We start from the raw sequence: 25,269 nt of genomic DNA on the forward strand, positions 1-25,269 counted from the left end.
ATATAGATATATATAGATATATAGATATAGATATATAGATATATATACACAATGGGGTATTACTCAGCAATCAAAAAGAATGAAATCTTGCCATTTGCAACTACGTGGATGAAACTGGAGGGTATCATGCTAAGTGAAATTAGTCAGAGAAAGACATGTCATATGACTTCACTCATATGAGGACTTTAAGAGACAAAACAGATGAACATAAGGAAAGGGAAACAAAAATAATATAAAAACAGGGAGGGGGACAAAACAGAAGAGACTCATAAATATGGAGAACAAACTGAGGGTTACTGGAGGGGTTGTGGGAGGGGGGATGGCCTAAATGGGTAAGGGGCATTAAGGAATCTACTCCTGAAATCACTGTTTCACTATATGCTAACTAATTTGGATGTAAATTTTAAAAAAATTTTTTTAAAAAGAGAAGTTGAAAAGAACATTTGTAACTTACTATAACCTAAAATTGTTTAATAGTTTCTCTGATATTATACAGCTTTTATATAGGAATTAGATAAGAACATAGCAATAAAATTGCTGGTAATATATAATATGAAGCAAATATCTAATAAACACTAAAAAAAGAAAAATATCACCTAATAATTTATGGGTGGTCTACCAAAGAATTTTACAAAATAGGGGCACCTGGGTGGCTCAGTCAGTTGGGCATCCGACTTCAGCTCAGGTCACGATCTCGTGGTTTGTGAGTTCGAGCCCCGCATCAGGCTCTGTGCACAGAGCCTGGAGCCTGCTTCGGATCCTGTGTCTCCCCGTCTCTCTGCCCCTCCCATGCTCATGCTCTGTCTCTCTCTGTCTCTCCATAATCAACATTAAAAAAAAAAAAGAATTTTACAAAATAGTGAGCTATCTGACACCAAAATTACACAGTCAGATGCATTGTTTCTTGATTTAATCAGAAAGCCATCCTGACATTTGTCAATAAAAAGCATGAATGGTCATTTAAAAAAAAATCATATATACTGTTGATTCATTAACACTGAACTCACAAAAAAAAAAAAAATTGAACTCGCAGTCAGCGTCACTGTAACTCATCCCTGAATGCAGCTTATCTAACATATCTTTACTCTATAAGGTACACCCAGCCTTTTTACACAGAGGAACACTTGAGCACTACACTACAGCATTACACTAGGGGAGCATTTTAAACAGTCAACTCACCAATAAAGCACACAAAAATGTGAAAAACACAACACCAGGCAGACCAAGAAAAGGACACTTAATTACAGGATGAGAACTGAGACAAAAAGGCAGGGTCACATTGTTCCAACTCAGCTGGCAACGTGGGCCTCAGTCATACTGCACAGACCACAAATGATCATGAAGCAGCATGACTATAAATTTTAGGATTACAAATAGGGGTACCTGGGTAGCTCATTTGGTTAAACATCCAACTCTTGGTTTCAGCTCAGGTCATGATCTCACGGTTTGTGAGTTCGAGCCCCATGTCGGGCTCCACGCTGACAGGTCGGAGCCTGCCTGGGATTCTCTCTCTCCCTCTCTCTCTGCCCCTCCTCTGCTCTCTCTCTCAAAATAAATAAATTTAAAAAAAATTTTTTTTAGCGAGTAGGTGAATTTGCAAATATCCCCAAATAATGAAAATCAACTCTGAATCCAATTTTTTTTCCAGTGGGGGAGTGGAGGTTTGGGAGTAAAATCACTAGAGAGAAAAACACACTACAAGGAAATACCTACAAATGTTAACAGTGGTTATCTCCAGAGTGATGTGGGGTACAGAAATATTGTTAATTCTTTTCATTTTCTTTTATTTTCTCTGATTTTTTTTCAATTTTTTTATAATTGGTAGGTTTTTTTCTTGAGTTCAGAAAAAAAATTCCTTGAAAATCTCTCACCCTGCCCCCCAAGTACCTTTCCTTTCCTTCTCATATACTACCAAGAATGTTTGTGTGTGTGTGTGTGTGTGTGTGTGTGTGTGTGTGTGTGTGTGTGTAAAATCAGGTATGGTTCACATCTTGAATAATAGTGCCGCCAAGTGTCCATAAGTGGAAGTGCAATGAGACCCAGACTGGGGTGAGTGGGCACACAGAGGGCAAAACTCCAGGACTCCAGATTAAGATGTAGTGAGAAAAAGTGACATACTGGCAGGCTAAGAGAGAGGGACAGAAAGAATGAGACAGGCAGTTCAGATAGCTGGAGGAGAGAGAGGGTGAGACAGAGGCCTGGGGACTGCCAGGGGTGTCCAACAGGATGAAGCTTTCAAAAGGGAGGGTCTCAAATGCCTCCGCCACAATAAGCCTCTTCCTTCTGGGGGCTTCTTGCAGAAGCCCAGTCACCAATCAGCTTTATATATAGCCCCTTGCTTTGGCCAGGTCCCCTACCTCCATCACATCCCACGAACATGTGCACCTACCTAGAAAAACCCAGGGCCAGCCAAGGGCATCTCAGAACAGAAGACCTTGGGAGGTCAAGGTGCCTGTGTGGACCCAGGAGCAGCCAGGAGCCCCAGAACTCTGAAACTCAGCTCCAAAAAAAGCCATTAAATTTGAAGGCAGGTCAGTCTCGGTTCTCACCACCATCAAAGCACCCTACCATTTGGAGGAAAGTGGAATAAAAACAATCTTGAGATGTGACCTTCCTCATCTGTCAAATTCGGAAATTAATCCCAGTCTTTGGAAGAAGTGTCCCACAGGCCTATCCAGCCACACCTTTCCCCTTCCTTCTTGCCTTCATTTATTCTGTTACAGTCCTTCCTGTGGCCAGGTACAGGGCATCAGACCCCAATCCCAAACCCACACTAACACAGCACTTGGGTGAGGACCCACAGTGAGCATTTACACCTCTGCGTAAAAGAGTTTAAAATCGGAGTTGCCTCCCCCAAATACATTTTCATTGAGACCCTGAGTTAGGCTCAGGATGGAGGAGCCAGCTTGAAGGGGCCCCCGATGGCCAACTTGAGGACAGTTCATACACCCAACACATACATGACTGATTTTAACAAATTGAATTAATAAAAAGTATTGAGGTCTATAAGTAATGCTCAAAAGGGCCAAGGAGGAGGAAAGCTCTTCTTTCCAGAAAAACACTAGCTTGTAAAGAGAGAAGGAATGATAATGAGAAAATCACCACTTTGCAACCCCAAGTAAATGACTTATTCCAGCAAGGAGGTCAATGGCTGCATGGACCATTAGGTAAGAAGCTGCTGGGAAACAAGATACACAGTGCCAAGACATCGCCCACAGTTACTTGCAAAGTACAAAAGGGAGCATGTCGTTTGACAAGAGGGTGTTCTGGAGACACTATCTCAAGCAAATGATCAGACAATCATCACCGGTGGTGGGACAACCTCACCTCTCTTCCTGTTATGATGCAGTACGATGTACACAACATCACGTGTGACACATTCTTGCCGAAATACTGAATCTGAATCTAGTCTGGCCTCAACACCTAATTTCCAGTTTGCAGGAAATACAGGGCCAGAGGAACAAGTTAAACAACACCAGAAGGAAACAATCAGACAGATCCAGAACATGGACAAACGGCCTGGACTCTCCAAAAAAGTCAATATCATGGGGTAAGAAAAACTATGTTTGTCGGGGTGGGGGCGAGGGGATGGTTAGGGGAAGGGAGGCAGGAGGGGCTGTTACAGAAGAGACTAAAATAAATCGGCCCAAGGACCAAATGCAGAGCGTGAATTACAGTTAGGTCTTCAATCAGCACACTAAGCCAGCTCTAAAGGAAATTTGGGGGGATGATCAGAGTAAATTTATATGAGCCAGGATGGGATAATATTAGGGAATGATTGTTGATCTCATAGGTCTGATAATATTACTGTAGCTACAAAGAATTTTGTTACAAAGAATTTTCTTTTTCTCAGGAGATGCATGCTGAAGCCTTTAGGAGTACAGCCTGCAACTAGGTTTCAAATGATTGCCCAGGGGGAAAAAAAGTATCTATATACAGAAAGTAAATGTGACAAAATGTTAGCAAGTGCTTCATCTAAGTGGAAGTCATACCAGTGCATGGGTGTTCACTGAATAACTCTTCTAACTTGATGTTTTAAAATATTCAAAGTAAAGAATCAGAAAAATGTCTATCATCTACACACAGGAAAATCACTGGAAAGATGGGCACCAAAAATGAACTTTGCGTGGTGCATTATGGGTCATTTTATTTACTTTTTTCTGTAATTTTCAAAATGCATTAGTAAACACGTATGTCAGTAATAAAAAGAGAAAAGAAACAAAAGGTGGGGAGTGGATCTGGGCATCAGATGATAGGACACCTCCCTCTCCCTCCACCCCACCCCCATCCCAGGGCCTCCTTTTGTCCGTGGGATGGGCTGGCAGACCCTGCTCCTTTTCAAAATGAATCTAAGAAGAGATTACGAGAAAGGAAAATGGGAAAGTGCTGTGTGAATGGGAACCCACACCACCCTCACCTTTGGGTGTATATTATTTTTTAAAACTTCTCTGCAATTGTCCTGTGACACCCGTGGGTTGTCTCCCCCACTCCCCACCTCTGCCTAGGGAGGGAGGGGTAAGCCCACTGCCTCGCACCCACCCTCCTGCCACCCAGCTCAGACTCTCAGCCCTTCTTCTCTGCCTTGTTCCAATTTTGCCGCTAACATCCGAGCCATGTGACTCAACTCTCCCAACCCTGGTTCTACAGCAGGTGGCACTATCCACAAGGTTGGCACGACCTCAGAGGGCCATGACCCCACCCTTGCCAAACCCCTGTGGTTGGGACACAGAGGCTCCCTGCCAGGGCTTCTGAGAACGGGGGCAGTCTGCACCCACCTGATATGTCATTTTCCCACCATTTCCACCACAGTCTCTGCTTTGAGGTTACGGACTAAATACGATTGGGGTCAGGCTCTTACCCACAAGTGGGAGAAACAGATGCTAACAACTACTGTAATGAAATGGAAAACCTGCTAAAAGAGGGCCCAGGGCACCCTAGAGCCCCGATGACTTAGCGCATCAGGCCTGGGACCTTAGGGAAGCTGAACACTAAAAGATGCTGGACTTGGGGCGGGGAGTGAAGGAAGGGCACAGGCATGTGCAAAGCCTAGAAGTGTGACCCTGAAGGGAAGGAAGAGGCAGGACAGATGAGAGGACACAAGGCCGCTGTGTGAGCAATGTAGTTTGTATGCACAGGAGGATGCAGGAAGGGAGCCCCTGGGGCTGAAACCCTGCTCGAGGCCACGCTCCAGCAGGGGCTGCAGAGCTGCATGTTCCCGGCAGGGGGCGCCATTCTCTCACTTGCACAGATACCATAGCAGCTGACTTAAGCCATGGAGACCAGGTGAGCAAGTTCAGATGCACAGCACTTGATCAGCCAGATTATACGTTTGAACTTCATTGCACAAACAGGGCTGTTTTAGACTAATTATTCTGGTGGCTTTCTCTGGGGAGAACCCAGAGAAGAGAATGAAACCCAAAGCTGTTGTGTGGTCCTGGGAAGAGACGACAGTGGGCACAGGGGAAGGAAGGGCCTTGGGACACGTTTGAAATCAAAAGCTAGGGTGCCATGTTTGGCATAAGGAGGTTTAAAACGAAGGAAGAATCAAGGCCCACGTCTTCTCCCTTTGACGTCGGTACCTGCTTATGATGGAGGCTCCTGATAGAGGGCATATTGGGCAGAAGAGGACTCTTCTCCAGGGCCCAAGGGGCAGCAGATAGAGCTGTGCAGAGGCCTGTGGAGGTCTGGGGCTGAAGTGGGGGTCAGAGTTAAACAGAGCTGTGGGAGTCTTCTGTGGAGGGGTGAGGCTGAAGCCTGGGAGTGGCCCAGCTGCCAGGGAGAGCCCGCAGGATGGGCAGAGGAGGCCGAAAGAGTGCCCGCCTGCCTGGAGTGGGCTGGAGGGAGGGAGCCCGCAGCAACAGCCCTGCCGCTGGGCAGGAAGGTGGGCTGCGAGGAAGAAAGGTGCCAGTCATCCCTAGGGCCCCTACCAAAGTGGACTTTCTCCACTCAACTCCTGCCATGACTTTTTAAAAATAATCACTATGTGGGGCGCCTGGGTGGCTCGGTCAGTTAAGCGTCCGACTTCGGCTCAGGTCATGATCTCGCGGTCCGTGAGTTCGAGCCCCGCGTCGGGCTCCGTGCTGACAGCTCAGAGCCTGGAGCCTGTTTCAGATTCTGTGTCTCCCTCTCTCTCTGCCCCTCCCCTGTTCATGCTCTGTCTCTCTCTGTCTCAAAAATAAATAAATGTTAAAAAAAAATTAAAAAAAATAATAATAATCACTATGTTTTTATTGCTTTTTAAGTTTCCCTACCTTTATGACTTCACATCTGGTTTCCATTCTATTGCTTCATTTTCTCCCAAATACTCCTCTATCTACCCACTGCCTGTCCGTCCTCGCCGTGTCTATCACCTATGTCTCCATCTCAGATACCCCAAGCAGACCCGCCCACGTGTGTGTGCCGGGCAGCCCCAGAGAGCCAGGCCGTGATGAGTGCCTCACCGTGCATCCTCCAATCAGTCGCCCCGTGCACACCTTCTATGGGCAGCACCAAGGGCAGTGTGCCCCCTCACCTTGTCCTTTACTCTGCTCAGCACCCATCCGCAGACACACCCAGCCGTCACCCTCCGGAGAGACTCCTCCTGCTTCCTTGCTTCTTACCATTTTCCCTGCAAAGCTGACTTCCATGAAGGGATCCACCAAGTTCTTCTTGTTACTGTCAAAGCCAAAGATCTGCTTCACATTGTCCATCACGGCATCATCCACTAGGGAGAACACTCTGGTCACTGCCCGCCTGCTGTCCGACCACCAAAACCCCAGCATTCCACCTTACTGTCTCCAGACAGTCTTGGGACTCCCTGAGGGAGTGGCACCCCCTCAGCCCGGGGACTCCCGGAGCAGCAGCTCCTGAGGGCACAGACTGCTTCTTCATCCTGCCCAAACAGCGTGTTCACTGGCCCCTGATCTCAAGGGCTTTCTGTATAGACCCAAAAAATAACGGAGTGAGGACTGACTGATTGATTGATTGATTGATTAGCACCACATCACTAAGGGCAATTAACAATCCAGAAAAAGACTGGAAGTTGTTATAATAATATCCCATAACTGGTGGCCTGTTTCACATTTTCCTTTATGTCTCTTAGCACAGTGATTTACCTGACCTTAACCAATAAGTCACTTCTGCTTTTTTAAAAAAACAATTTTTAGTCTATGCTACTCCAAATCAATAGTTTACTGAGTTAGTTATATTATTTGCAAATGTATACACAGATAAATAGGTATGTGCACATGTATATTTATGGCATGTATAGATGTTAGTGTGTATATGAATGAGGGGAAAGGCAGGTACAGATTACATACCAGCTGCTGTCTACATGAATACAACAGATAACAATTAGCAAGTACTCATGTCCTATGTACCCACTTACTTTGTTTTATTTACATTTAAACAAGACTGCAGAGAATTAAATATAAAGCACATTCACCTTGAACAAAGCCAACATTTCTATTTCCCCAGCCCCCTGCGGGAGCTCACCAATCTCACTTCTGCCTAGTTTCAACCAATCAATGCGGAATGTTTTGAAGCATGCATTTTAATGCCCATTTAAAACCCATTACTTGCTCAAAGGCTTTCTCCTTGATTTTGGTACAATTCAGTTTGTACAGAAAGAATGCATTTCTCTTTTTAAGTCATTAGTCAAAGTTTAAGCAAAACTTCAAATAATTAGCTTTATGCAAAACTTATAAACAGGGATCTCAGTTGCAAATGCTCTCAGTGACTCTTCTATGGACAGGAATTGGCTTGATTATGCTAACACATGCTTCAAAACAGTGAGCCGCTTTGAAAACGACCCGTGTGTGAGCCCTACTCCAAACCTAATCAATACAAAACACTGGAGGTGGGGCCCAGGTGTCTGTACACCTTTAAAGGTCCCAGGAGACTCTAACGTGCGGCCCGGATTGAAACCTATGGCTCTGAAATATTCAGCATAATTCCTCCAGCAGTTCCTGAGCACACAGGGTGGGCCCAGTGCAGGGCCAGTCACTGTGAGCAACCAGGCAATGGCCACCCTGTCACTCTTTCTTGGAAAGATGAGGACACTTCCCCAGTTGGCCAGGGACTGAGGGGTTCCCCAGGCTGTGGGACTCTCCATGCCGAAACCAGTCCCACGCAAACGGCATGATGGGTCACCAAGTGGATGGATGCTTTTCATCTGTGGAGACACTGAGCCCTTCCAACATCTCAAAGACTGCTTCCCCAGCCCAAGGTCCCCCACTTACAATCTCCCAACCCAGGGAGGACACCAGACTCACTCTGTGGTAAGTCCTCAGCTCTGAAGACCTTCAGACAGAAGTGGGCTCCTCGAAGGGCCACGCCAGTTGGTCTGAGCAGATTGTTTTCGATGTCCTCCTTGTCTTCAGAGGGGTCCTTTCTCTCCAGCTACAATGCAACCAAATATGCACTTGAGCACAGTATTTTCTCTCCTTCAACCAACACCCCTTAAATGGTGCGATTTGAACAAAGGTAAATCTCGCCCTGCTGCTTACTAACATGTGATCTCAGGCAGTTTCCTCCCTTGAGACTCTGCTTCCTCACCTGGACCATGGAAACAGTAACACCGACCTTGCAGACTGCTAGGAAAATCAACTTCAGTAATGTGTAAATGCATGCGGCACACGGCGGGTATTCAAGAACCTCAGTCTCCTTCTCACTCCACCCATTAACAAGAGTGCAGACGTGACAGGTCTAAGCTTCGTTCATTCAGTCAACAAGTATTCAGTGAGTGGCTACTAGGTTGCGCTGAAGGGGGAGGGATGCAGCAGTGAACAAGGTAGTCAGAGGTCCTGCCTCCATGGAGCTCACCATCTCACAGGGAAAAAGCACCTTTAAGTAAGATCCTGCTCTTCCATTCCACTGACTGGAATACAGACATGATGACGGGAACTGAAGCAACCCTCTTGAACCATGAGATGGAAGCTTCATGATGAAGACAGCGGGGCAAAGACCAGGAGCCTGGGTCTCTGGTCACCGTGGAAGCACCAAGCCAATTCTGGACCGCCTACCCAGGCATTCATGACAGAAAGAAATTCACTTCTATCCTCCTTAACACCTATTATTTAGGGTGTCTTTGTTATAGCAGCTGAACCTATATCTTAATTCACACAGGGGCCCAGGGGAGGCATGAGGGGAGTGTGACCTCGGTCACTCTGGTCTTGGGATGGGAAAGAGAAGCATGCACTGAGGTTGTCACACCAACAAAACTGACCAACCCCTTGCATGTGGATTGACTGAGGGATGAGAAATGAAATCAGGCCTCTGGCTTTTGGTGGAACTGAGTGGATGACAGCCATTTCCTAAGATGTCACCTCACACAGGATGGGAGCAGTTGTGAGGAGCGTGCAGCAGATAATCCTGGGTTTTTATATGTTAAGTTACAGGGGCCTCAGGGACATGTTAATGTGGCTTTCTTACAAAGCAACTGAAACTGGGGTGCCTGGGTGGCTCAGTCGGTTAAGCATCTGACTCTTGATTTTGGCTCAGGTCATGATCTCACGGTTCATGAGAAAGAGCCCTGCATTGGGCTCTGCACTGTCAGTGCTTGGGATTCTCTCTCTCCCTCTCTCTGCTCCTCCCCTGCTCGTGCTCACTCTCGCCCTCTCTCAAAATAAACAAATAAACTTAAAAAAATAAAATAAAAGCAACTGAAACCGAGTGTCTGAAGTTCGGAAGATCCAAGCTGGAGATGAGCAACTTGGGAGTCTCGGGTGGAAAGAGATGGGCTCCTGGAAAGTGAGAGTCAAAGAGACAGCAAAGAGGCGGGCAAACGAATTTTAGTGAGCCACTGAATTTGAAGGATCCATATTTTTATAAACTTTTTTAATGTTTATTTTTGAGAGAGAGAGCGCAAGCAGGGGAGGGGCAGAAAGAGAGGGAGACACAGAATCGGAAGCAGGCTCTGGGCTCTGAAATGTCAGCACAGAGCCCCACATAGGGCTCGAATCCAGGAACCATGGAATCATGACCTGAGCCGAAGCCAGACATTTAACTGACTGAGCTACTCAGGCGCCCCCAAAGATCCATATTTTTTTTTATTTTTTTTTATTTTTTTAAATTTTTTTTTTCAACGTTTTTATTTATTTTTGGGACAGAGAGAGACAGAGCATGAACGGGGGAGGGGCAGAGAGAGAGGCAGACACAGAATCGGAAACAGGCTCCAGGCTCTGAGCCATCAGCCCAGAGCCTGATGCGGGGCTCGAACCCATGGACCGCGAGATCGTGACCTGGCTGAAGTCGGACGCTTAACCGACTGCGCCACCCAGGCGCCCCAAGATCCATATTTTTAAAGGGGGGGAAGCATCAGGAGAATCACCGATGCTAAAGGAGAAGAGAGTTTGAAATAAGCCATGGGCTCTAGAATCAAACTCTGTGGAGGAACAGAGAGGATTAATAGCAGAGAAGAGCCCCTGGAGGTTGGCAACAGTGACCCTCCAGCACGTGGTTTCAGGGAAAGAAGGTGGCGGGAATCCTAGTGATGAGGAGGAGGAATATGAGCAGTTGGGAGAGGAGTAGAGAACAACACAGCGTACTCCCTGAAGAAGTTGGCGATTCCTGGAAGCGAGCTGCAAGCACTTTGGAGAAGAGGGATGGGGAGCAATGAGTGAAAGTGAGGGTGTTCGAAGGTAGGGACATCTTGGGCCTGGTACAGACCAAAGGGCAGAAGAGGAGACACCAGGAGGAGCACATAGAACAAGATGGCAGAGGACGCGAGAACATGGCAAAGGAGGCGGGAAGATGGGGAAGGGAGGGAAGACAAATGAAGTCAGGAATGAGGAACCAGGGAGCTTCCAGGAGCTCACATCCTTCACCGCTGTGCAACCCTGCCTCTCCAAGGAGGCGGAGGTCGGGGCTTAGGAAAGACAGCAAAATTTGGAAACAGCCACTGTGGAGAATGGAATGAGTAAACCACAGCCAAGTAAAAGAAGAGACTGATAGCCCCCAGGTTCATCTAGCCAGCACCTCCAGGTGACCTCTGCCACCCAAACTGACCAAGGAGTGGTACAGACAATAGGGGATGGCTGAGTCATGAGGTGAGGCAGAAACCTCTATTGTGGGGCCAGTAAGCACATGGTGAGAACTGTGATGGAGGTGGGTGGGGTCCGTCCAGCCTGGAGGAGGGGAAAGCATGGCAGGAGGACACTGATGGACTGGGAAATCTGAGAGGAGTCAGAGGGGGCTGTAACGCCGAGGAGGAAGGACTGTCATTCAGCAGGGGTGAGGGAGGAAAAAGGCAGAAAGAGAGCAGCGGAGAGAGGGATTTCAGAGCTCAGGGTCTTAAAGGAAATAAAATCAGATATTGGTGGCTCATCAGCGAGGACACGTCACACCTCGGGACAACGGCAAAGATGAGAATCCGCAAGCAGAGATGTCCCTGGACCAGCTCTGTCTGTGCCAGGGGTGAGTAACAGCCCAGAAGAGGGGGACTCAATCAGCGAGTCAGCGTTTGAAGGAGGAGGCAGCACCGAAGTTGGGAAAGCTGCTGGCCGGGAGGCTGCAGTGGGAAGTGAAAGGTGGCTGTTCCTGACATTCCAGAACCCATGCAGAGTCGGAGCAGAAAGTGGGGGCTTCTGTCTGAGTTTCAAAAGAAGTGGCTTCATCAGGAAAAAAGCAAGGTTACAATTAATAGGAAGAGGAGGAAGAAATGTTTTAGGAAAGGGTAGCAGGCTCAGAGATGCCACAAGAAGAGCGAGATTGTACAATGTCTGGAGAGAGGTGCTACAGAAGGACAGGGCTGGACTGTGGGGTGAGAGGCAGGGACGGGTGCCTTTGGGAGGGCGGGGCTTGTCCACCTGAGCTCCATCAGCCCCCTGCACGGCACAGAACCCTGGGTTCTCCATCCCCTAGCCCTCCCCACTGTGGTCTCCTGAGCCTTTGTCATCAGCCAACCCCTATTCCTGACGTCCTCGTGGAACCTGCCCTCCGCCTCCATGATTAGTGGCTTTCCCTGGGCGACTCCACCTCCCACCGCTCTCGTCCCTAGAGATCCGCTTTTCGCCACTCTCGCCTCTCCCTCTCCTGGCTGTCACAGGCTGGGAAGAGAAGTCCACACCTTGCACGTGCACCCACCACCACTCCACCATCTCTTTTATCTGCAAGTCCACACCACCGCATGTGCCCCTCTCTCGCCTGGTTCCCACGGATACCGGCCACCAAGCTGAGGACGCGTGGTCACCTTTCCTTGATGACTCTAGTCCCTGCCTCATCGCTTGCCTATATGCCTTCCAATTCTCCCAGCAGATAACCAACATCCATGTGGACAAGTCAGTCACCAGCACAGCTCCCTTCCTCCACCAGCAGCACCTTAATCTCCCCTCCCCTTCAGCTGCTGGAGGCATGGCCATATCTCAACTTCCAGCCACTCAGGGCCCTTCTTCTAGCAAAACTGCGACCACTGAAACCTTTCTCTGAAGACAGCTTTCAACCCGTCTGCCTCCTCCAAACTCTCAGTCACAGTGTGAGGCAACCAACACAGCCTGGCACACTGCAGGTGCTCAAAAACTGTGCGTTCCCTTCTCTCTGCCCGCCCCCCTCATCAGCTCTAAGCCTTGCACCCACCCCTGCATCCTCCCTGCCCGGCACCACCAGCCATGTCCCGATGCCCTGGCTCCCTCGGCCCAGTGCTTCCACCGCTCCTGCCTTGCCCACGCCATCTACCTTCCTCCCTCCTGCTTCCAGGCCACTGACTATTATGGGGCCCCACCACAAAGCTGCCAACCCGGAGTCGGCGCTCTTGTGTCTGCTCAGAAACCCTTCTGTTTACCTGGAATTAACCCCTCATTCCTCTCCCACAACTACTGCAAACTTTCTCTCTTCTGGCCAAACATGCAAAGATGCTGTTACCTCCCCAATTCCGCATGCCTCTCTTGTTCTTCCCACTCTCAACCTGTAACTTGACTTACTGGCGTGTAAAGAGGATAATGGTATATGCTCAGCCGATAAAATTCAAGGTGGAGTAGATACAGAGAATGATCTCACTTTTGCAAAAAAAGAAAAATACGCAATAGATGGGTGGTTGCCAGGGGGGCGGGGAGGCGGGGAACTGGACGAAGCATGTCAAATGGTACAACCTTACAGTTATCAGATAAGTAAGTCACGAGGATGTAATGCACAGCATGGAGACTCTAGTTAATAATACTCTATTGTATATTTGAAAGTTACTGAGAGAACAGATCTTAAAATTTCTCATCATAAGAAAAAATATTTTTGTAACTATGTAAGGTGATGGGTATTAACTTACTTATCATGATAATCAGTTCACAATGTATACAAATAATAAATTTTTATGTCATATGCCTGAAACAAATACAATGTTATGTCAATACCTCAATTTTTTAAAGTAATAAAAAAATAGAAAAATACACATGTAGATCCTTCTGGAAGGATATGCAACAAGATGTGAATCACAGCTGTCTCTGAGGGGTAGAATTATGAGTGATTCATTTTTTATTTATACTTCTCCACATGTTCTACAGTTCTCATAATTACCATGCATTCTTTTAAATCAGAAAAACCGGGCACCTGGGTGGCTCAGTCGGTGAAGCGTCCGACCTCCACTCAGGTCATGATCTTGAGGTTCACGAGTTTGAGTCTTGCATCGGGCTCTGCACTGGGATTCTCTCCCACTCCCCCTCTCTCTCCGCCCCTTCCCCACCTGCGCTCTCTTTCTCTCTCTCTCTCTCATCCCTTCTCTAGTTGCACACACAGACTCTCTTTCTCTCTCAAAAGAAATAAACTTTAATAAAGTAAATAAATAAATCAGAAACATCAAGTTGTGTTTCTGTTTGTTTGTTTGGTGCCTCTCCTGCCAGATGAGGGGCTGTGAGGACAACCCAGGCAACGTACTCACCGGCGCTTCGTCTCCGGGGCCCAGTACACAAAGGCTGGCTTTCAGGTAACCTCTGGCCCCAGCAGAGAAATCATCAGGGTCCGAGAGTAGCAGCCACTTCCTGAGATAGGCGTGTCCTAAGAGAGATGACGTCTGTTGGTGATGGCAGAATTAGAAGGGTCCAAGTCTGCAGCCACATCTGGGAGCCCGGGGCCAACTACATTTGGGGGAGAGGAGGGATTTATTCACGCAGACCTAGGGGCCACACGTCGAACGTTCATGTGGGTCCAAGTCAGAAATGTCAACAGGAACAACTATAAGAGGCTACCAAAGCCAGACCCCCGGCCATTTTACCTCCCTCTCAGGAAGTGACAGACCAGAACAGAAACCAGGGTGTGGAGAAATACTAGACTTGTTATCAAAATGGCCCACCCCTGTCGAAGGTGACACCAGCAACCCTTGCTTGGGGGCTTCCAGATTTAGCATCCCTGACTGGGCCAACCGAGACCCACATGGGGGCTTGTATCTCCCTGACGGCCTGTTTTACTTGGATGATGGAAGCCTGACTTCTCTCCATTCCTGCAGCTGTCATCTCCAGGATCAGAGTCTACATCTAGATTCTAAAACCCCGACGAAGAAAAGTGATTGTCCCAACTGGCTGTTCCCAACAGCCTCCAAAACCAAAATGCAAGGATATGGCCAAGGTGATGAGGATATGACTCACGGGGCTCTCTGTAGATGGTACCCACATCCATCTGAAATCAAACCAAGAAACACAAATCAAACTCTTGCCTCTGGAGTGTTAAATGAAGTGTGGTGCATTACACCGTCACATTAAAAATCATGCTTTGAAAATCGGTGACATGGGGGCGCCTGGGTGGCTCAGTCGGTTAAGCGGCCAACTTCGGCTCAGGTCACGATCTTACGGTCCGTGGGTTTCAGCCCCGCATCGGGCTCTGTGCTGACAGCTCAGAGCCTGGAGCCTGTTTCAGATTCTGTGTCTCCCTCTCTCTGACCCTCCCCCGTTCATGCTCTGTCTCTCTCTGTCTCAAAAATAAATAAATGTTAAAAAAAAAATTAAAAAAAAAAAAAGAAAATCGGCAACATGGGGAAATGTTCATAAGCTGACATTACATGGGGAAAAAAAGCAGAATACATTTTGATCAAAGCTTGGTAAAGCGTATGTATGCATAGGAAGAAAGAGAAAAAGAAACACAGCAAAATGGTAACTGTGCTCTCTGAAGAGGTAGCTTCAGGTGGTAGATTGATTTTACTTTTTTATTTTGTCTTTCTTATATTTTATGATTTTTTATAAAAGTTCATAGATCAGCAGGACACTGATGGCTGGGGAGGCTATGCCTGGGGGCAGCCAGAGGTATGAGAACTCTGTCCTTTCCACTCAATTTTGCTATGAACCTAAAACTGCCCTAAAAAAAATTTTTTTTATCATGGATTACTTTTATAATTAGAAAAAAGAAAATAATTTTTTTACTTTAACCTCTGGGTTCTCAGAACAAGAATATACTTCAAAGATTAGAGACTCAATACATAAAACCCCATTTATTACAGAAGGACTCAGGATAGATCCCAGTCTTTTAAAACTGCCTCTCCAGGAAAACTGACTTAGTTTTCTATCTTGTGATTACTTCCCAGAGAAGGAGCCATATTTTACTTGGATAGCATGGAGAGGTTAAAATAAGCCTGCACCCCTTCCTTCCATTCGATAAATGCCTGAAGATTCAAAACTGCGAAAATCAGTAAGGACCCATCAAAACGCCATTCGCGAAGGTCTCCATTGCTAGTTGCTTTTGCTTTATGAGACTTGCTGATGCCTTCCTGCGAGCTGAATCATACTGTCAGTTCTTGGTTCTTTGCAGTGCACTCTTGGCTTCCGCGTGATCTGGAGCAAACGGAGGTGCAGGCTCCCCCCTCTCCCGTGTCGCACCCTGATCCCCTGGACTCCACATCTGGACCCAACTCCAAACCCAGAGCGAGGGCCTGGTCAGAATTAGGAGAGCCACCTAACAGCCAATTCCATGCTGTCTTCCCAGATGTAAGGACCAATACGAATCAGAAGAAACTGAATTCCCCCTGTTGGACGTAAGGGAAGAGATTTCCCTCTCTTCCCTTTTTGTCAGGACATTAGAACATCATTTTGTTTTGTTTTTTTAACTATATTGGGGCAACCTGGGTGGCTCGGTCAGTAAAGTACCCGACTTTGGCTCAGGTCATGATCTCGCAGCTCATGAGTTCGAGCCCCGCGTCGGGCTCTGTGCTGACGGCTCAGAGCCTGGAGCCTGCTTCAGATTCTGTGTCTCCCTCTCTCTCTGCCTCTCCCCCGCTCATGCTCTCTCTCTTCTTCAAAAATAAATGGATATTTTTTAAAAAATGTTAACTATATTTCTCCAACACAGACCAATAGGAACAGGACCCTTAAAGCACAAGCCTCTGCACATTATGTACAGAGTTTCTACTAACATGAATTAGCAAGAAGTAACCAATTTCAAGGAAAATAAATAATTACCCGGAATTCCCCAATGAGAGCATCTGTCCTGAGAGAACGAGAGTCTACCACCTGGGGGGAAAGATAAATTAAAACTCTCATTTACAAGTAAATGTTGGCCCAGAAAGGACCAACACAACATCTCTTCCCTCCCAAGCAGTTAACAGCCAACACTTAGGTAGCACTTGCTCTGTTCCAGAGATTGTTCTGAGAGATGTTTAACACTCACATGAACCCCATGAGTAGGGAGTATTATTGCCCCCTTTTGACAAATGAAAAAACAGAGGCACAGAGACATTATAGGACTTGTACAGAAGCACAGAACCCCAAAACACACAGGCAGAACCAGAATACAGACAGTTTGGCTCCCGAGCCCACACGTTCAGCAGCTAAACTACACTGCCTTCCAGAAGAAAGACCAAAAAAAAAAAAAAAAAAAAAAAAAAAAGCTAAGGCCCAAAAAAGAAAATCCTGGCCAGAAGCAGGCACATGGACAAACAAAATAAAATGAAAATAAGTGTCCACTGCAGGAATGATTTCAGGGCCCTGACCTACAGCGTCTGGGGGGTTCCTGAGCAGTGGGGGTTCCCCACCCCACTGCTGCCTCCATCGGAGCTTCCGAAGGCATTTCTGTGACCAGCAGAACTTCATGGTCTTGAACATCACCCATCCCCTGGGCTTCACGGCTTCTTTCTCGCAAATGCTGACACTCATGCCGACAGGCATACACGCCCATGCACGCTGAAACGCACATGTGCACACATGCACAGGGACATGCATGTGAGTGTACATGTAACAGAGAACACTGTTGCCTGAGACATACCGTGATGAAGATGGGCTCGTCAAACAGCTCCGAGGGAGAGTCAAACACATTGAAGAAAAGAGTCTGTGGTCCAGGGCAAAAGGGAAACAAATGAGTAGCTGCTGACCACAGGGCTAGACAGCGAGGGGTTCTCCACCACCCCTTGGACCACCACCCACAGCCTTGACGTCTGGTCCATACAGAAGTGTGGACTGAGCTCAGCCCAGCAATGAGCTCTGGGGATTGACAAGTTCTGGGGTATTCCACCCCTCACCTCACGGAGGCTGTCATCTCAGGGACAGGGTGGGTGGCTAGCCCTACAGCATGACAGAGATGTGGAGCATCGAGAGCCCAGTGCAGGAATAAGAGCTACAACCCTCCCTCCAGGTCCACAGATAACCTACTCAGAACCCAGCACATCTCTCCACACAAAGTTAGCACCATATACAAAAACAAGTGGTTGCCAGGTATCTGCTGTGCGCTCCCAGTTCAGAAGGGCCACCAAGGTCCTAGCCCTGCTAACCAGTGCCTCCCACCTCATTGAAGAGTGGGCTGTTTCCCTTTTGGATCCGTGTCCTCTTGGTCTGCCCAGCAGCAGTGACCTTGACCACAGGCTTGATGTTCACCCCTGGCAGCTGGCGCCCCTCGATCACTTGCACCCTGATCTGAAAGCCAGGAGAAAGTATGGGCAGCAGGAAGGGGGAAAGCAGTCAGGCCCCAAGGGAGTCAGAAATCACTGCTGGCTTCTCAGAGGGGTGTGAAGAAGGAATTAGGGGGAACCTGGGTGACTCGGTCGGTTCAGTGTCTGGCTCTTGCTTTTAGCTCAGGTCATGGTCTTGTGGCTGGTGGGATTAGCCAGTGCAAGGCCTGCTTGGGATATTCTCTCTCCCTCTCTTTCTGCCCCTCCCCCACTCACAATCTCTCCCTCTCTCTCTCTCTCTCTCTCCCCCTCTCTGTCTCCTCTCTCACTCAAAATAAAGAAATAAACTTTAATAAATAAATAAATAAATAAATAAATAAATAAATAAATAAGAATTAGGAAGAGCATTATAAGAACAATCGTATTTTCCTACCAAGGTCCCTTGTATCTATCAAATCCTATAGTTCCACACACGAGCTGCCAGGATGCCCCAGGGAACCTCCCAGAATTAAATTCCAGGGCTGGGCCAAGGACCCAGACCCCAGATCGTTTCATGCCGCCATTGGCACAAGCCCTCCCGCAGACACCTCGACACCAGCACATCTGAGTGGTTTGAACATTCTTCACTGACAATTCCCTCAGAGGCCAAGCTTACATAGTGGAGTAACCCCACTGTATCCTTTATAGGATGCAATGCTTTCTCACGTTCTGAGAAATAAATTAAGAGTTTTCTCCACTGAACTTTGAGTAATATAAGGTTTCAGGAATATCTGTGCTTCCACATTTAGGCAAGATATTTTAAAACATGAGCTTTTAAAATATTAGAACAATTTTCAAGGAAAAATAAGATGTTTACTGGTTTTAAGTTTTAGGCAGCAGTTACTTATTGACAGATCAATCAATACTTTCTTTTTAAAAGCCATACTATAGGGGTGCCTGGGTGGGTTAGTCCATTAAGCGTCTGACTTCGGCTCAGATCATGATCTCAAGTTGGTGCGTTCGAGCCCCACGTTGGGCTCCGTGCTGACAGCTCGGAGCCTGGAGCCTACTTCAGATTCTGTGTCTTCCTCTCTCTCTCTGCCCCTCCCCTGCTCACATACACACTCTCTCTCTCTCTCTCTCTCTCTCTCTCTCAAAAATAAACATTTAAAAAAAGTTAAAAAGCCATACTATAGAAGAATATATTATTAATAACAGTGGGAATGTAAAACCATGATTTTTATTCTCTTCATTTTCCTGTATTTTCTAAATTTTCTACAAAAGGGGTGCCTGGGTGGCTCAGTCGGTTAAGCAGCCGACTTCGGCTCAGGTCATGATCTCGCGGTTCGTGAGTTCAAGCCCCGCGTCGGGCTCTGTGCTGACAGCTCAGAGCCTGGAGCCTGTTTCAGATTCTGTGTCTCCCTCTCTCTGACCCTCCCCCGTTCATGCTCTGTCTCTCTCTGTCTCAAAAATAAATAAATGTTAAAAAAAAATTTTTTAATAAAATAATAAAAATAAAAAAATAAAAAATAAAAAATAAATTTTCTACAGAAAAAAAACATACATCAATTTTCTAAAAAGAAAAAAAAAGCAGTAGGTACATGTCTTGGGAATAATAATAATGTTAGAATTTTGTCTCTCAGGCATAGATAGTGGTTACTACAGCCAGGATTTTCACCTAAATTACCACGATTTAGAACTAATATATTATTACAATTTGTCGCACTTAGTAAAGAGCTAAGTTTCCTGTTTTCAATTTGAAAAGTAATTCTAAGACTTAGTTCAATGTCACTAAATGTCACTGTATCAAAATGGAAACATTTGTAGAAAAGAAAAAGCATAAGCAAAGGACCAAAATTAAAATGCAAATAAAATGGGATGAACTTGGGGATTAAAATATGTCAAAGGATTAATATTAACAGTTTTATTGTGTGAAGAGCTTGAACAAATTCAGATTCCACATGACTTTTCTGAAGAATCCATGGCTCTAAGGAAGGGAATGGACCGAGAGAGAAAAGAAGAGAGCTAGACAGAGCTTCCTAGGTTTGGGGATCTTGTTAAAATGCAGATTCTGATTCAGCAGGGCTGGTGGGGGTGGGGGTCTGCATTTCTAACCTGCTCCCAGGTGTTGCTCGTGCTGCTGGTCCAAGGACCATACCCTGAGTAGCAAAAGCTAGCTAGTTGGAAATCACAGAACAAATGTAAAGATACGCTACATCCCTGCAGTGACACTCCTGCCTCATTTTTTTAAAGAGCAAAACCAGGGCTGTGTTCTGAAGCTTCAGCACATGAACTGCTCATTCAGTGTCTCTCAGGGGCCCGGGGAACCACAGACTCCCGCCTGGGAGAGCCCTTAGGACCCTGCCCAGCCTGGACAGAGGAGGCTGTGGTCGGACAGTCAGCCCATTACCTGGAAGTCCTGTGGTTTGTCTGACAGCAGCTTTCTGGACGTGGGAGCACTTCTCTTCCTTTTGATCCCGGGGTGGTAGGGGGGTGGATGGGAAGGTGGCTTCCTCGGGGTGGCGGGAGCCCCAGGGCCTGGGGCCCCACTCTGATCCACTAATGGCTCTGCCTCATCTCCTGTGAGCCCCTGGTCTTCAGTGTCCTCCTCTCCTCCTGTGTCTGGGAGGAGAGGGTGATAATAAGGGCTGGTCCCTCTGGCCCTGGGCTTGGGACGCCCCCTGGCCAATGGAGGAGCCAAAGGGCATGGGCGCTGAGACCCACCACCCACCTCCCCTCCCCATCAGTGAGCCAGGATGGATGAGGGAGAAAGAAGAGGAGCTTCCAATAGCTGAAACTTGAGGGCAGTCAGTCCAGTTAGTCAACAGGGAGGAAACAGAATGGCCCTAGCCCTCCCCGCCATGTCCTGCAGGATCAGCCCCTCTGGCCAGCTCGTCCCACTCTCCAGAGCTGACAGATGGAGGCAATGAGACAGTTATGGGTGGTAGGATCAGGATCAGGATAGCCTGGCCCATGTCTCACCCGTGGGGGCCAGCCACTTCTTTCCAGAGTATCTTGTGTCCACGGTGCTGTCACTGAGCAGGGACCAAGTCTCAGCCCGGCTCTGTCCCCCACCTGGCACGCGGGCAGGGCACAGCCCCAGGAGGGGAGGAGGGAGCTGGGTGAGGGCAGCCAACCTAGGGCACCCCCATCCAAACCTGTTCTCTCTGCCTGCCTGAGCCTGGCACAATAGCTCAGAAACAGTTCCCATGCCTGTTGGGGACTGTCCCTTCTCACTACCTTCCAGGCAGGACTAGGAATATGTCACCTTTGGGAGTTTTCCCTGAGTGGCCCGAACCTAACTCTGTCAGATCCATCTCCAAGGCGGTCCCAGAACACTCGGGGCCCTTCACTCTCCCTACTCTCTGTGCCCCAGAGCACCCCTTCTTTCTGCCCACCGCCTCCCCTGCGTGGCAGCCTATGCCCCAATCCAGATTGACCTCCCTATCCCCAAGCTCCAACACTGTGGCTGGGCAGGACAGGCTAGGGCACACCCCCACCAGGCGCCGCTCAGGTTTTAATGTGGTGCCTCTCTCTAGCTCCCTGCACCATGAGAGAAATTGTAGGCTCTTTCCCATGACCAGGTCCCCACCTGGAACTTCTGTGGAGCTTCCTGCACATTCAAGCAGGCTGGGCCACATGGAGGCCTTACCAGCCCCACACCAGCAAGCCAACCACCCTGGGCTGAATCCTCCCTTGACTGAGCCAGCAGAAGCAGGTGAAGAGAACTGAGGCAACCCTGCAACTTGTTAAGTCAATCTGCTCATTTCGCAAGTGATAAACTGTAGGCCCAGAGAGGGAGAGTGGCCAGCCCAAAGTCACACAGCTACTTGGTGCCAAAGGCAAGAAAGGAACTCATGTACCCTGAATTTGGCCCAGGGCTCTTTCAAGGAAAACCCAGCTCTTTTGTCACATGCCATCACCAAAGGCCTATTAAGTGCCAGACCCAGGCAGCATTCACTGCTGGGGAGCGGGCGGGGCCTCTGGTATCATCTGGGACTGACCCCATCCTAGCACAGGCATGCCTTCTGAAGCCCCCACCCATCTGAGAGCTGAACAGTACAGAGCACCAGCCCAGACATGGCCCCTCCCCAAGAGGGCTCCCTCACGCTAATCCTAGTGGCACTTTTTCTGCACGGCGGAAGGCAGCTCTCAGGACTCCCCACCCACTGGTGTCTTCTCGCCTCTGGACTGGGCAGCCTCCAACCTGGGGAAGGCGGCAGAGGCTGCCTGAAGCCTCACTATGCCCCCCACCCCCAGGCTTAAGCACTGCTACTGGGCTTCTTCCCAGGGGCCCTGCCAGGGTGGGCTCCTCACCAGCCAGCATATCCAGGTCCGGCAGAGTCGGGGAGGGTTCCAGAGACGCAGACGGTGGGAACAGGGGCACAGCTCCAGGGAGTGGCGTGTAGGACACCTGCAAGACTAGTGAGGCCTGGAAGAGACGGGAGTGGAAGGGCAGCAGGTCAGTACATTGGCCTTGGACCACCACCTCCAGCATCCTTCCTATTCCTTTTACCCCTCCACCTAGGAAAAAGGCTCTAACAGGGGTCAGGTTTGCAGGAGGCTGTGGCAAAGCCTCCCCCAGGGGCCCATCAGCATGGTCAAGTGGTCAAAAGCACAGAATCTGGAATCAGGTCCTACCACTCAGAAGCTGTGCGGACTTGGTCAAGATCTGTAACCTCACCATGCCTCACCTTCCTCATCTGTAAAATGATAGTACTAACAGCAATAGTACCTTCCTTGTAGGGTCACGTGGGGATTAAGTTAGCCGATAAAGCACATCATAAGCTTCTATAAACGAATCCACAATTCAACCTCTCCTGCAGAATTTTTCTTTCTTTTTTCTTTTAATGTTTATGTTTTTATTTTGAGAGAGAAAGAGAGGCCGTGTGCACGCAAGCAGGGGAGGGGCCGAGAGAGAGGGAGAGAGAGAATCCCAAGCAGGCTATGGGTTGTCAGCACAGAGCCCGAAGCAGGGCTCAATCCCATGAACTGTGAAATCATGACCTGAGCTGAAATCAAGAGTCAGACGCTTAACGCACTGAGCCACCCAGGCGCCCCTCCTGCAGGATTTTTCATCTCTCAGCCTAGGGCTATCTTCAGGAAAAAGCCCCCTTGGCCACTCTGCTTAGCTGAGCCTCCCCCCTGCCCCCACTGTTTCTCCACAGGCGGCTCAGGCAGCAGCTAACTCTAGAGGGTCTTGGGGTGCTGCTCACCTTTCTGAGCCCTCTTTCCTCCCAGGTGCACCCCTGTCCCCCACCTCAACCCCAGCTATTCCAGCTCTGACCAGCCAAGAGGAGAGGGACTACTCACCATACTCTCATGGACCAGGAAAGCCTGCCCTGTTTTTCACCCCATGGAACAACTCCCCAAGACCTCACACTATTCAAACAGCCCCAGAACCTGAAAAAAGGTACAGCCTCAGTAGACTCTCCAGCCTTACAGCTCCTAGGCCAGTGGGGGCCTGGCCCAGCCTTCCCTGGTACCATAGGTTCAGCAAGCCTCCTGGGGCAGCCTTTTTATTGATCAAAATAATAAATGCTCTATTTAAGAAAGTTTAGGGAATACAAAAGCCTTAAAGAAAAAAAAATAATGCAAGGGAAAACAAATTGCCGTTAAGTCCACCTTTATTCACATTTTGATACAATTCTCTTCTATCTTTTTAAACAAATAGTGTATAGCCCTGCTGTATATAAAAATGCTTTGGGGAAAAAAATGGTTTGGGGATGCCTGGGTGGATCAGTTGGTTAAGTGTCCAACTCTTTTTTTCAGCTTTTGATTTCAGCTCAGGCTATGATCCCAGCGTCATGGGATCGAGCCCTGAGTCGGGATGCTGAGCGTGGAGCCTGCTTAAGATTCTTTCTCTCTCTCTCTTTCTCTCTCTTTCTCTCTCTCTCTCTCTCTCTCTCTCTCTCTCTCTGCCTCTGCCCCTCTCCCCTGTTTGCTCTCTCTCTGTCTCTAAAATTAAAAAAAAAAAAAATTAGGGGATCCTGGGTGGCTCAGTCGGTTGAGCGTCCGACTTCAGTTCAGGTCATGATCCCGAGGTTTGTGGGTTCGGGCCCCATGTTAGGCTCTGTGCTGACAGCTCAGAGCCTGGAGCCTACTTCAGATTCTGTGTCTCCTTTTCTCTCTGCCCTCCCCACTCGTATTTTGTCTGTGTCTGTGTCTCTCAAAAATAAATAAACATTAAAAAAAAGTTAATAAAAAAATTTAAACGCTTTTCTTTTATTATGCTAGACAGTAAGCATTTCCCAGGTGTTGACAAACCCTTTTTTTTTAAATTTTTTTTAACGTTTATTTATTTTTGAGACAGAGAGAGACAGAGCATGAACGGGGGAGGGTCAGAGAGAAGGAGACACAGAATCTGAAACAGGCTCCAGGCTCTGAGCTGTCAGCACAGAGCCCGACGCGGGGCTCGAACTCACGTACCGTGAGATCATGACCTGAGCCGAAGTCGGCCGCTTAACCGACTGAGCCACCCAGGTGCCCCAAACCCTTTTTTTTTTAATGTTTATTTTTGAGAGAGAGAGAGAGAGAGAGACAAAGCGTGAGCAGGAAAGGGACAGAGAGAGAGGGAGACACAGAATTCAAAGCAGGCTCCAGGCTCTGAGATGTCAGAACAGAGCCTGATGTGGGGCTTGAACTCACAAACCGTGAGATCGTGACCTGAGCCGAAGTCAGACGCTTAACCAACTGAGCCACCCAGGCGCCCCTTGACAAATCCATTATAAACATAATTGTTAATAATGCATCATATCCTCTGAACAGCTCAGCATAATTCACTAGACATCTTTACTGATTCCAGAAACTCCTGGCGGGGGAATCCTGGTCCTGAGACAGAAAGGGCTGAAGGTCCTTCATTTCTCTAGGTCTGGGGCTTGAATCTCCCAGACTGGGGCCTTGGCAGGGGCAGCCAGGCTGAGGGAGGGCAGGACCAGTGGAAGGGTGGGGCTCTGAACATCAAGGAAGGAAGCCAGTGTAGCCCAGCATCCCCGGAGACCCAGGGCAAGGCCAGGGAAGGCAATGAGACCCTTCATGTGCTGAAACCAAGGGACTGCCCTCAGGGCGGTCCAAGCTTGTGAAACACCACCAGGTGTCGCCACTTGAGCAGGCAGCGAGCCGTGTGCCCTAAACTCCGGCAACCCAGAGGAAAGAAGAGCTTCTGGAGCCCCACCTCGGTGCCCAGACCCGCTCACAGTCACCCCAGAACTCTTGGAGATTTCAGTCAGCATCTCAGGGGTGGACCTGGGCATCTGTATTTTTAACAACCTGGGGCTTTCCCCCACTTCATCAAAAGGCAAGTTGGGCTTTTTGGAAAAGTAACTAATTCTAGTAGTAGGCCAGGGAAAGTAGATGACCCTGGAAACTTTTTGTGCCAGAAAACAAGGAAATACTCAAAGAATGATAGGAACATGTCAAAAGGACACAGAACTCTAGTCTCATGGACTCCCACTGGCCAAATCTGGGACAATTTAAATATGAAAATAAATATAGTAGCAGATTAAACCATTGAATAAAATAGG

General features: G+C 48.2%; 1 protein-coding gene across 25 annotated transcripts in view; it reads right to left on the bottom strand.

Moving 5' to 3' along the window:
* The window catches only part of DYSF (dysferlin), a 229,155-nt gene that overhangs the window by 144,249 nt on the left and 59,637 nt on the right, over positions 1–25,269 (bottom strand). For 14 of the 25 annotated variants that reach the window (XM_040458557.1, XM_040458574.1, XM_040458567.1 and 11 more), the window contains exons 5-14: positions 22,064–22,178; positions 20,729–20,821; positions 20,157–20,368; positions 17,664–17,792; positions 17,149–17,211; positions 16,347–16,397; positions 14,547–14,577; positions 13,844–13,959; positions 8,253–8,379; positions 6,600–6,703 (exon numbers count right to left, since the gene is read on the bottom strand). In XM_040458557.1, the coding sequence (XP_040314491.1) occupies positions 6,600–6,703; positions 8,253–8,379; positions 13,844–13,959; positions 14,547–14,577; positions 16,347–16,397; positions 17,149–17,211; positions 17,664–17,792; positions 20,157–20,368; positions 20,729–20,821; positions 22,064–22,178 (1,041 nt within the window). The remainder of the gene's footprint in view (positions 1–6,599; positions 6,704–8,252; positions 8,380–13,843; positions 13,960–14,546; positions 14,578–16,346; positions 16,398–17,148; positions 17,212–17,663; positions 17,793–20,156; positions 20,369–20,728; positions 20,822–22,063; positions 22,179–25,269) is intronic. The other 11 variants (XM_040458576.1, XM_040458578.1, XM_040458572.1 and 8 more) reach the window with 1 other exon arrangement.

Source organism: Herpailurus yagouaroundi, unplaced genomic scaffold (assembly GCF_014898765.1).
Source record: "Herpailurus yagouaroundi ecotype Mexico unplaced genomic scaffold, PumYag 221, whole genome shotgun sequence".
Classification (NCBI taxonomy): Eukaryota; Metazoa; Chordata; class Mammalia; order Carnivora; family Felidae; genus Herpailurus; species Herpailurus yagouaroundi.